General features: G+C 43.0%; 1 protein-coding gene across 1 annotated transcript in view; it reads left to right on the plus strand.

Annotated features, from left to right (window-relative positions):
• Window positions 1-13,020, plus strand: part of Usp46 (ubiquitin specific peptidase 46) — a 74,339-nt gene that overhangs the window by 38,019 nt on the left and 23,300 nt on the right. The window contains exon 4 of the mRNA XM_038341749.1: window positions 997-1,226. Within this exon, the coding sequence (XP_038197677.1) occupies window positions 997-1,226 (230 nt within the window). The remainder of the gene's footprint in view (window positions 1-996; window positions 1,227-13,020) is intronic.

Genomic DNA, 13,020 nt, shown 5'->3' on the forward strand with positions numbered 1-13,020 from the left:
GGAATAAAAGTGACCTGAATAGAGAAGGAAGCCATCCCTCCCAGTGTAGTTGTGACTATGACTCAGAATAGGGGCTTCCAGCTGCTTGCTTGTCCTGACAGCAGGGCCCGCAGTAGGCTTAGGGTACTTGAGTTTGTTTTAGGAACCCCGTGGGAAAGATATCTGTTCACATATGCTCCTCATTTCTCTTTCATCTTTCATAGAAGATTCTTCCAGGCCAGTCTTTGGTTTAATGTGACTCTCAGGAAGAGAATCTTGTTGCTATAGCAGAATAACTCAATGACTAATTAGTCACTGGTGGTCACATCCTATCAAGAGTTGATATTCAGGGGTTCAGTCGATAAAGTACTCATCAAGCAAGTGAGAAGACTAGAGTCCAGATCCCCAGAGCTCATATGAAAAGCTGGGCAGGTAGCCCAGGATTCCAGGCTGATAGCCAGCCTGCAATCCCAGTAGACAGGAGGTAGAGGGTAGAGATAGGGAATGGTTAGAGCAATCTGGGTAGCCAGACCGGCCAAATGAGTGAGTGGCAGAGTTAACCAGAGACCCTTCCCTTATAGAGAACGTGGAGCATGGATTCTAGTGTCAGCCTCTGCCCTCTGCATACTCACGTACACACACATGTATGTACCTGCTCACATGTATGCCCCCATCCCCCAGCATGTACCCTGCATGCATACACGCAAAAACAAATAGATATTTTATCAGGGTTTCTGTCTAGTAATTTTGGTCCTTTTCTAGAATGATTAAACATTGGTTCATTGTTATAGGTGACTGTAAGGAGACAGGGAAATTAGTGTTTGGTGGATGGGAGGAAATAGAAATGAATGATTCTTTGGAAAGTTGCTCATTGTAATTGCAGTAGAGATGAAATGTATGTGTATGCCATACCTGTCCACTCGTTCCATATAAATCAGGTCCTGTCATGGGAAGCTAATCCTGTCGGTCCGCTCTCCAGGATGCAGAGTCTGAAATCATGGCCCTTCTCCTTTCCAGATCTCTTTGACAACTACATGCAGCAGGATGCTCACGAGTTTTTAAATTATTTGCTAAACACTATTGCGGACATCCTGCAGGAGGAGAAGAAACAGGAGAAACAAAACGGGAAGTTAAAAAATGGCAACATGAACGAACCTGCAGAGAGTAACAAGCCAGAGCTCACCTGGGTCCACGAGATTTTTCAGGGAACCCTCACCAACGAAACCCGATGCTTGAACTGTGAAACCGTGAGTACTGGTGGGCCGGGGGTGTGATGGCGTTCATCTTTCTTGTCCGTGTGTGTAGAGATATCACATGCTTACCGTTGTCTTCAGGACCCGTGGGTCGTCCTGTCTGTCATTCCTCTGGAGCTCAAGTGCAAGCGTTTGGAAGTCTGGGTTCATTATGACGTCTCAGCTGGGGGGAAAAAAAAAGCTGTCCCTCTCAGGTGGTAGGAACCGAGTGAGGAGGGCAGTGTGCCCTTAAATGTTGGGTTATTTTACTCCATGAACAGATTTTAGGGCTGAACATTAAAGTATTGAATTACACTGTGAACCACTTAGTAAGAAGAGGTCAGAGGGCATCACGAAGAGGTCAGGGACAATGTATGGACCCTTACGTGACTTCTGGGAGTCTATTATGGTGCCGCCTAGTGGTAGGGGAAGATTGGCCCTGACTTGTACATAGTCAACTGGCTAGGTGAGAACCCCATCACAGGGATATTTGGGAGTTGGGTATCATGTGTGCTTGATTGCATCTAGCAGCTTGGCTTCGATGGAAGGCCCTTAAAGTTACTTGGATTTAGGGACATCCTCTCTACAGAGTGACTCAGTGACGTAGTTGCTTGTTACACTTAACTCAGACTTTGAGAGTGTCTTCATTGTTTGGCTGGGTAAGAGCCCAGCTGCCTGAGTCTTATTGCTGGCCCTTACTCCCAGACTTTTCCAACCTTCCATCCTATTGCTGTTTTCTTCTCTGTCTCCACCGTCCTCATCTTAAAACAGGGTTGATGTGCGCACATCATCCCACTGGTGACCGGGAAGAGCGAATTTGGCGATGCCTGTTAAATGCGGCGCCGTACTTGTCGTCTGTCGTTTATTCTAACTACTAAACCCACAGAAAGTCTGTATCTCTTTAGCGCTCCCAGAGTTTCTTGATTTGGACAGATGTGTCTGAATATGTATTTTTCTGGGGAAGAGAGATAAACAGCTTTTAACAGACTCGGCTAAGGGCCCCCTGTCATGGTCTGCCCAGCTGTCATTAACAGTACCATCCATCATGGGTGATTTAAACCAGGGCTTCTTAACTTTTTTCCTACTTGTAACCTCCTTTAGCCCAAGAAAATTTTATGTGACTGGTTTATACAGTAGGCATATAAAGCAAACATTTATAATAATCATAAATGTATTTTGCAGCAGTTCTTTGGGGGGGGGTCATATAATTTTACCATTTATTAAAGGTGAAAGCATATTTGCATTCTAATGACTTATTTTCACACAAAGAATTTAGTAGTGGCTGACTCTTTGATACTGTGGGGTGCAGAACATCTTCAGTGTTTTTCAGAGCTAATCAATATTTTGGTTTTATAATCATCAGTGTGGAAAACACTGTTTCATGTGAACACAAAGGGGAAAAGTGGCAGAAGTGTGTTTAGGACCATTTCATGAAGTGTTGGAAATTCTGTCCTAATCCTAAGACAAAATTAATTTAGCATTTAAAAAATTTTTGCTTTTAAAATATATATTTATTTTTTATGTATGTGTGTATATTTTTGTATGAGTTTAGATGCACCACATTCATGGAGATGCCCTTGGAGCCCCAGGAACTGGAATTATAGGTGGTTGTGAACTGCCCTGTGTAGGTGTTGGGACATAAATCCAGGTCCTGGACAAGAGCAGCGTGTCTTTAGAACACACAGCACTCTGCCATGTCTTCAGCCCCCATGTAACAATAGCTAAAAGACGCTCAAGCTCTAACAGCCGTTTTTAAAATCACACATTACCACAATCCAAACATATACTAATTTAATACTTATGTGCTGAGAGGAATGATTGTGGGAAATATATTTTAAAAACCTTTGTTTTCTATAATTCAACCACTGTTTTTCTTTTTCCTTTTTTCTTTCTTTTGTTTTTGTTTTTTTGTTGTTGTTGTTTGTTTGTTTTGAGACAGGGTTTCACTGTAGTTTTAGAGCCTGGCCTGGAACTCGCTCTCACTGTTTTTCTAAGAGCAGAAAACTTTGTGCAATACAAACACTGCAGTTCAGAAAATACAGTAGCCTCAGATCTGAGCCCACACTGTGGCTCCAGCTACTATTAATTGGCAGTGGTGAGATGGCACATACGGTGCCCAATGAGTGGGTTGTATGTTCAGAGTCTAGGCTGCAGTGAAATCTTAGGGCGAGAGCCGTCAGAAGCACCTCGGGTTCACTGTGGGTTTGGTTTGATTAGATTTGGTCATTGTATGTTCAGAAACTTTCATTGCTAAATTTTCTGCAGCTCCCATATTAAGTTATGTGAACCCATGTGGGGGTCACTATCCAACACTCAGACAGTAGAGGTTTGCTCCTCAGAGCCCGGAGGCTGGAGGACTGAGGTCAGGAGGTCAGCTTGACTGGGTTCTGATGAGGGTGCTTCCCTGGGGAAGACAGAGAAAGCAAGCTCTCTCATCTGCATGCATTACCAAAAGGCTCCATTTCCACATAGAGTAGCTCTGCTGAGTGGGTTAAGTGACTGTATCGGGAGGCCACAACACTCGTGAGTTGTGATCCTTAAACACACTTAAGTATCAGAGAGGGGTGGGAGCTCTGCAAGGTGACAATCCTTTTGATGCCCTTTGTAAAGTTTTATTTTACATTTCATAGCAGCATTATTTGTCATAGCCGCAACCTGGAAACAATCTAGATGCCCGACAACCAAAGAAGGGATAAAGAAAGTGTAGTGTATTTACACAATGGAGTACTCCACAGCGGCAAAAAATAATGACATCTTGAAATTTGTAGGCAAATGGATGGATCTAGGAAAAAAAATACTGAGTGAGGTAATCCAGACCCAGAAAGACAAATATAATATGTACTTACTCATAAGTGGCTTATAGACATAAAGCAAAGAAAAACCAGCCTACAGGACACAACTCCAGAGAACCTAGACAACAAAGAGGCCCCTAAGAAAGACAGACATGGATCTAATCTACATAGGAAGTAGAAAAAGACAAGATCTCCTGAGTAAATTGGGAGCATGGGGGTCATGGGAGAGGGTTGAAGGGGAGGGGAGAGGTAGGGAGGGGAGCAGAGAAAAATGTAGAGCTCAATAAAAACAATAAAAAAAGAAATTGATGTCCTTTTCAACACCATTAGAATCAAGTTTCCAATTCATCCTCATAGAAGTAGTTGAAAAACACAGATAAGTGGAAAAAAAGACTAAAAATTACAAGTATTCTTCCCATCCAGAGATGAAAAAATGCATAATATTTTCTAAAAAAAATGTGATTATATTAGTCTAGAGAGCAACACTTGAACATATTTGAGCAATTTTGGCACAAACCTATTTATCTGTATCTCCACCTTCCTTCTTTCCTGCCCCCTTTTCTGTCCCTTTATACTTTTTCTTTTAGTAAAGCTCAAATAGATGCAAAAATAGAGAAAAGTACCATGCATTTTGTGTGTGTGTGCATGTGCGTGTGTGTGTGCATGTGTGTGTGCGTGTGCATGTGCGTGTGCATGTGCATGTGTGTGCGTGCGCACATGATCGAGAATTGATGACTGCCAACTCCTTGGCTCATCTTCATTTTCTGTTTTCCACGCCTCTCTTCTCTCAACTTGATTTGTTTTTAAGCAAATCCCAGATATCATTTCACTTGTAATTGGTATATTATCTGTATCTATCATTCAAAGATAAGTCTTTTTTAAAGCACACTACCATTTTTACACCTAAAAATAATTTCACCATTATTCACTCAGTCTGATTATGTCCTGTTCTTGTAGCAGTGGATTAATTATATTTTTTAATTTTTCATTTTCCTGTGTGTGTTGCATGTGTGTGGGTATATATGTTGCATGTGTGTGGCATGTGTGTTACATGTGTGTGGGTATGGGTATTGTGTTGTGGGTGTGTTGCATGTGTGTGGATGTTGCATGTGTGTGAGTGATGTATGGGTATGTGTTGCATGTGTGTGGGTATGTGTGTTGGAGGGATGAGTGCATGTGAGTGCACATGTATGTGAAGGCATGAATGATGTTAGAATAATTGTTCAGCATTCTTCCACCTTATTATTCATTGAGGAAGGGTCTTTTAGTCAAGCCCAGAGCTCACTGATATAGCTGCTCTGGAGCCAGCTTGCTTTGGGGATCCCCTTTCTCTTGCTTTCAAGGCAGGAATTATAAATTATAAACTCAGCATTTAAGTGGGTTCTGGGAATCCAAACTCCCAAGTCCTCCTGCTTACACAGCAAGTGATTCACTACTGAGCCATCTCCCCAGTCCAAAGTTGGTTAATTTATACCCATATAGCAGCATGCGTGCGTGTTAATCTATAATTTATCCCCACCCTTGTTTTGAGAAATCAGGTTGTTTGTCCTGTAGTGTTTCCTACCATTTTGAAAACATCTTTGTGGTGTTATTTACCTAATTAAAAAATTCAAATTACATTTGTGTGTGTGTGTGTGTGTGTGTGCGCGCACGCGTGCGCAGGTACCAAGGTGATGGTGGGAGGTCAGAGGACGACGTCATCAGGTTTGGTAGCCGGGCCCCTTACCCCTCCCGCCCCCCAAGCTGTCTCACTGACACCTCATTCGTCTAACTTTTACAGTAAAATGCCAGCAATCACCTAGTAGATCTGTTTCTGAGAACACTTTTGTCCATCCGTACCAAAGGACTTACTTGCAATGGAAAGCTTGGAGCAGCATTTTATTTTATCTAGTTTTTCTTCCACACAATATATTTTGATCATCTTTTTTTCCCCTCCCCCAGCTTCTCCCAGATCATTCCCATCTTCTGCTCAACCAGCTTCATGTTCTTTCTTGCTTTCTTCTAAAACAAAACAAAACAAAACAAAAACTGAAAATCAAAACAAGCAAAACAACCAAGAAGACAAAAAAGAAAAAAAAAAAAACCCAAGAGGAAACAAAAGCCTATAAAAATCCCACGGTGTCCGATTCGTGTTGACCAGCCTCTCCTGGGCATGGAGCCTCCTATAGAGTGTGGCTGATATGCCCAATGATACTTTGTTGGAAAAATATGATTTTGGAGCAGGATTTTACAAACAAAAACTTGCCCATGCCACCAACACATAGGGTCGGAAATAGAGCTTTGCCAACATCCTGATAGCCTGTGCTTTGCAATTTCGTTTTTATTCTATTCTCACCCTATACCCTTGAGTTCATCATTATTTTCTGTTTTATGTATTACTAGTGCTTGCTTTGCAATGTTTTAGGAGTGTTTTGTTATTTTTAGTTACGTGTAGGTGTGTGTGTCTGCGTGCGGGTGCAAGTGCCCTTGGAGGCCTGAGGCATCTGAGCGCACACGGCTACTAGGACTTCCCTCAGCCCTCTTAAGGTCCATGGTTCAGTTTGGCTTGTTGTTGCTGTTTGTATGAGCGGCCATGTAGCCTTTGTACCTTGGTTCCTTTGGTTGGTGCCCCTGGTGAGATTCACTGCATCATTGCACGATACTTTAGTTTCTTCTGTCTCACTGCCATGTGGTGACTTAGTGCATGAATGTCATCCTTTATTAACCTACTTTAGGGTTGATGGCTATGTGGTCATTTTTGCTTTGGGGCAACTCTGAACAATGCTGCCATGGATCTCACAAGGCGTAAAGTCTTACCGCAGAATCCAGATTTCTCTGGGAAATTATACCACGTCTTGTGGAAGTAGATTGTGAGGTGGCAGATTATGATATGTTTGTCACTGATACTGTTAGGACGTGTCCAGTCCCCACGACATTATACCAGCTTACACTCTGTATGAGCATTCTCTCTTCCTTTCTCTGTATAGTGTATATATGTATATATACTTGTGTGTGCGTGCAGGCATGCATGGGCACGTATGGAGACCAGAGGAGGATGTCAGGTGTCTTCCTCTATTGCTCTCTGTCTTAGTTTCTGGAGAAGGAATCTCTTGCTGTGCCAAGATCTTGTTGTTTCTTCCCTAGGCTGGTGGCTAGCAAGCTGCAGTGGTCACTTAGCATTGGGATTTGTGGGCACATACGGCCAGCCGTGCCTGCTTTTTATGTAAGATGCTAGAGTTCCGAACAGAGGTCCTCATGCTGGCTAGCAAGTGCTGTTAGCCACGGAGCCATCTCCTCAGCATGTGTGAGGGCACTCTTAGCACTGTGTCCCCTCCTCTAACATCACCCTTGCTGTCTAGTGGCTGTGCAAGTGTCCTTATAGCCAGCCAGCGAATGTCTTTCCAGCACACACTGCCGGGCAAAGCGAAGATGCGCGATACAGGCTTGCTCTGTGTTTCTGCCATAGAACCAGGTCCGAAGGCCAAGATGAATTGTCGGTTATAGAATTATAGTCACGAGACCCTGTGAAGGAAGCACAGGCTCTTTCACGCGCTTTCTGATGCCGAAAGCAGAGCAGTGTGGCACTGGGCTCTGTACGGCAGCTGGGAAGCCTGTACCACATCTACAACCTGGCCCCTCCTCCGAGGATGTAATTTAACACTGATGTAATCCACCCTGGCAGTGTTCTGTGTGGATTTCCAGGACGACTCTGGTAACAGGCTCACTCATTTTTATAGCTTAAAAAAAAAAAAAAATCTATGGACAGAACAACTAATCCCTCAAATGCAAATATTGCATTAAGTACTCATGCTGTAGAGGTTACTATGGCGCCCTATTTCCCAAATGCCAAGACAGGAACCTGTATGCAACGATTGCATCCCAATTCTTTAATTAGATGGAAGCATTTGTATAATGGGATTCCAACTGTTTATATTTTATTGTGTACAAGTGTGTCTTTCTGGAGGATAGAAACTATCTTTTATAATTGATTTTAAACCTTCATAAGGGGGCTGGAGAGATGCTCAGCAGTCAAGAACACCAGCTGCTCTAGCAGAGGACCCAGGTTTGGTGCCAGCTCCCACGTGACTGCTCACAACCATCTGTAGCTCCGGTTCTAGGAGAATCTAATGCCCTCTTCTGTCCTCTCTGGGCATTGTATGCACATGGTATACTTACATACATGTAGGCAAAACGCATGTTTTGGAGAGACAGCTTAGAGATTAAGAGTATTTACTGTTCTTGCCAGGGGCCTGGGTTTGAGTCCAAGCACCTCCATGGTGACCCATAACCGTCTGTAACTCCAGGTCTAGTGGATCCGAACCCGTCTTCTGGCGTCTGTGGGCACCAAGCATGAACGTGACGCCAGGCCAAACATGCTTGCAAAACACCCGTGCAATGTAAAATAAAAGTGAAAACAAAACAAAAAACTCACGTTTATTTATTATTATTTTAAAGCGATATATAATGTTGTATAAATTGGTTTACATTGTGATGTTTTGAAACTGTATGCACTAGATAAAACAAGTCTGAATAATTAGTGTCTGCTGTTTCAAATACTTATCTTTTTTTTTTTTTTTTTTGTGGCAAAACATTCGCAATCCAGACAGAACAATCTTTGAAAAGAAGATCCCTGCCATGATAAATCATTTGAGACGAGTATATATGGATTTCTTTATTTTTCTTCTCTGATTACGTGTCTAGCCTCCTCTGTTTTCCTAGACCTCAGAACTGAGCGGACTCCTAGGAAGCATCTAATCTTGTTTTCCCAGTGCCTGGGTATCTTCTAGGATCTCCCAGCCAGCTGGTCACCATCATCCAATGGACCCTGGCCAGAGGCAGGGAACCCAATCTCCCAAGGATGCATTCCATTTTTAGCCAGCCCTAATTGTTAGAAAGCCTTGGACTTTCTAAGAAAGAGCATGGCCTGCAGGCTTCTCCTGCTGCCAAAGTGCAGGGCTGGGTTTCATAGAGAATCTCATGAGCCCTAAGGACCTAACTTTCCTTTGGGAACCCGCTTTGAGGACTTCATATGGCAGGCTGTGCACTCACTTTCATCAGAATACTGAAGCCCCCATTGTGAGATCTCACAGTGGATTAATCTACCCTAGATCCTGAATAGCAGATTAGCCCTGAGGGCACCTTTGTCCCGGCCTCAGCCTCTTGTTCCTCCAATTGTGGAAAACCTTTGTGCCCATCTTGAGTTCCACCACAATGGCTGATTTTCCAGCGGGTCTCTCTTGGTGAGGCATGGCCTGGGATTGCAGAGCAGACGTCAAATGATGGATTTTATGGAGACAAATGGTCTCCTCTGCAGTGGAGCTGGAGGGGCTATTTTAAGGGGCAATCAGGACTCACTTCTCCACGCAAACTTGACAAAGGCACTTCTGAATTTGGGATTTCAGATTTTTCCACTTGAGCCTAACCGTTCCCTCGTTGTTCTTTTGTTTGCTCCATAAGATTTATTAGGGCAGTCGGAGCTTAATCTTGCTGTTGTTTATTTTAATTCTTCCTCTTTTTAGGTAAAGCTGAGTTTTGGCCTTGCAGATCCGTGGCTTCTCAGAACCTCTCGGTGGCATACAACATATTTGTATTTGTCACTGGAGCCAAACTGATGTGCAAAGAACTGTTTTGTTAACAGAACCAAGTCTACAGCTCTTACTACCTAGTTTGCAAAGGTCCATATGGCTCTGGCAGAGCTTCTGAGACCCCCACAGACAGAGGGTGGAGTTGGCTGAGGCAGGAGGAAGGCTAAGCTGTCAGACAGGAGACAGCACTTGCCCCAGTCCCATCCTTTGGTACCAGCCAGGGCAGTATCGTCATGGAAGAGACCTAAGGAGCTGTCACCTTTCCCACTAACTCAGGAAGGGAATCAAGGGTCTTTTCTCCTCTTTTTAAAGGTAAAGTTTTTTGGGGGGGAGGAGTGGGGGAAGAGGCACACCAGGCTCAGACTTAAGGATAAAAAAAGGAGAAGCGGCTGTAGGCTGCTCATGCTGAGAGTGTTGGAATTTCTTAGTGATGTGTTTCCTTGGAGACAAGCCGTATTTTCCCTTAGACCAGATCCTTGTGTGGGGGAAGAATATGCTTTCCTATCGCTTGATTGAAGAAGAGAACCCCCCTAAAAAAAGCCTCTAACCACCCCCGACCAACCAACCAACCAACCAACCAAAAACTGGACAGCCCCTTCTTGTCAACCCTTTAAATACCTCCACGGTGTGTTTCTTGACCACTAACTGGGGCTGTGACTTCCTGGGACTGCGACCTAGAAAAGTCTAGATGGGAAGGAGTGTCAGACTTTTATCCCCCCCCTGCCCCGCCCCACCCCTCGCCTCCTCCCTCCCCAGGGAGGGCGTTATTTCTCTCATCCTGGGAGCTCTTTGCAGCTAGGAACTTTCTTCAGTTTCCCCATGAGATGCCTACCTTTCTCTCATGGTTGTCAAACAGAAACAGATTTGCATCTAATCCCACAGAATAGTGTGTTTCCCTGCCTCTGTGTACCCCATCCTGGGTAATTTTCGTGTGATTCCACTTGGCCACATCCTTTTATTTTCTCCCAGGGAAGGGATGTTTCAGTTAAGAGAGTGCTTTACCAATTTAAATATGTCATATTTGTAGGCTAACGTAAAAAGAGAAGTATGTATCAGAAAGAAAATGATTCATATTTCTGCCTCTGAGAGGCCACTGATTTAGCTGTCTGTTTGGTAAGTTTTTCTTCAGTTGAGTAATTTATGTATTGTATATTTATTGTGTACATATTATGCCCTGGAAATTAATGTCAGGTACCAAGGATGGCAACTACAAAAGATGGTCCCTGATGCACGTTTAAACTGAGCATCCCCTTTAACTATAGCAGCAGCAGCAGCAACACTGCTACCACCATCAGTTTTAGGCTGGTTTTTCTTTGCTTTATGTCTAAAAGCCACTTATGAGTGAGTAAATATGATATTTGTCTTTCTGGGTCTGGGCTACCTCACTCAATATGATGTTTTCAAGATCTGTCCCTTTGCCCACAAATTTCAAGATGTCATTTTTGTCCACTGTGTAGGACTCCCATTGTGTAAATGTACCACATTTTCCTTATCTATTCTTTGGTGGAGGGGAATTTAGGTTGTTTTCAGGTTCTGGCTATGACAAACAGTGCTGCTATAGACATAGTTGAGCACATGTCCTTGTGGTACAATTGAGCATCCTTTGGATATATACCCAAAAGTGGTATTGTTGGGTCTTGAGGAAGGCTGTTTCCTAATTTTCTGAGAAATTTTCATACTGATATCCAAAGGGGCTGTACCAGTTTTCAGTCCCACCAGCAATGGAGGAGTGAGGAGTGTTCCCTTTACTCCACATCCTTTCCAGCATAAGTTGTTATCAGTGTTTTTGATCTTGGCCATTTTTATAGGTGTAAGATGGAATCTCAGAGTTGTTTTGCATTTCTCTGATGGCTAAGGATGTTGGACATTTTCTTAAGTGTCTTTCAGTCATTTTAGATTCATTTTTTGAGAGTTCTGTTTAGGTCTGTACCCCATTTTTATTGGATTATTTGTTCTTTTGATGAACAATTTCTTGAGTTCTTTGTATATTTTGGAGATCAGCCCTCTGTCTGACGTGGGGTTGGTGAAGCTCTTTTCCCATTCTGTAGGCTGCATTTTGTCTTCTTGACCATGTCCTTTGCTTTACAGAAGCTTCTCAGTTTCAGAAAGTTCCGTTTATTAATTGTTTCTCTCAGTGTCTGTGCTACTGGGGTTATATTTAGGAAGTGGTCTCCTGTGCCAATGCATTCAAGTGTGCTTCCCACTTTCACTTCTATGAGGTTCAGTGTGGTTGTTTTTTTTCTTTTTTTCAGTGTGGTTAGTTTTATGGTAAGGTGTTTTATCCATTCTGACTTGAGTTTTCTGCATGGTGATAGACAAATCTATTTTCATTCTTCTACATGTTGATATCCAGTTATGCCAGCACCATTTGTTGAAAATGCTTTCTTTTTTTCCATTTTATATTTTTTGCTTCTTTGTCAAAAATCAGGTGTTCATAGGTGTGTGGATTGATATCTGGGTCTTTGATTCGGTTCCATTGGTCCTCCTGTCTGTTTTTATGCCAATACCAGGCTGCTCTCAGTACTGTAGCTCTGTAGCAGAGTTTAAAGTCAGGGATTGTGATGCCTCCCGAAGTTCCTTTATTGTACAGGATTGTTTTTGCTATCCTGGGTTTTTTGCTTTTCCATATGAAATTGAGTATTGACTTTCATGGTCTGTGAAGAATTTTACTGGGATTTTGATGGGCATTGCATTGAATCTGTAGGTTGCTTTTGGTAAGATTGCCATTTTTCTATGTTAATTTTACCTACCCAAGAACATGGGAGATCTTTTCACTTTCTGGTGTCTTCTTCAATTTCTTTCTTCAAAGATTTAAAGTTCTTATCATACAGGTCTTCCACTTGTTTGGTCAGAGTTACTCTGAGATATTTTATGCCATTTGTGACTGTTGTGAAGGGTGATGTTTCCTGAATTTCTCAGCCCATTTATCATCTATGTAAAGGAGGGCTACTGATTTTTTTTTTTTTTGAGTTAATATTGTATCCTGCTTCATTACTGAAGGTGCTTATGAGTTGTAGAAGCTCCGTGGTAGAATTAACAAAATAAATTTTTAGAAAAGGGAAAGTGGTTTTACCAGAGCTTATCCAACCACTGCTCATAGTGTATCTTCTAAAGTCTCTCCTGGCCGAGAGGAATTACAGGGCTGCCTTCAAGAACGGGGAAACAGCTGGGTGATGTGGTGTGTGATGCCTGCCTGCCTGCAGTCATCTGAAATCCTAGCACTGACGGGGCGGGGGCATGAGGATCAAGGATTCAGTTCAAGGCCAGGCCTGGCTACACACACACACACACACACACACACACACACACACACACACACACACACACACACACACACGGATGGCTTCCACCACAGCAGGAGTAAGTGCTGTCCGTGCCTGTTAAACAGAGTTGGAGTTAGTGAGCGTAATTCACAGCCCACTTTTCTCATTTAATGTAACTGCCGTAATGTAG

Source organism: Arvicola amphibius, chromosome 1 (assembly GCF_903992535.2).
Source record: "Arvicola amphibius chromosome 1, mArvAmp1.2, whole genome shotgun sequence".
Taxonomy (NCBI): Eukaryota; Metazoa; Chordata; class Mammalia; order Rodentia; family Cricetidae; genus Arvicola; species Arvicola amphibius.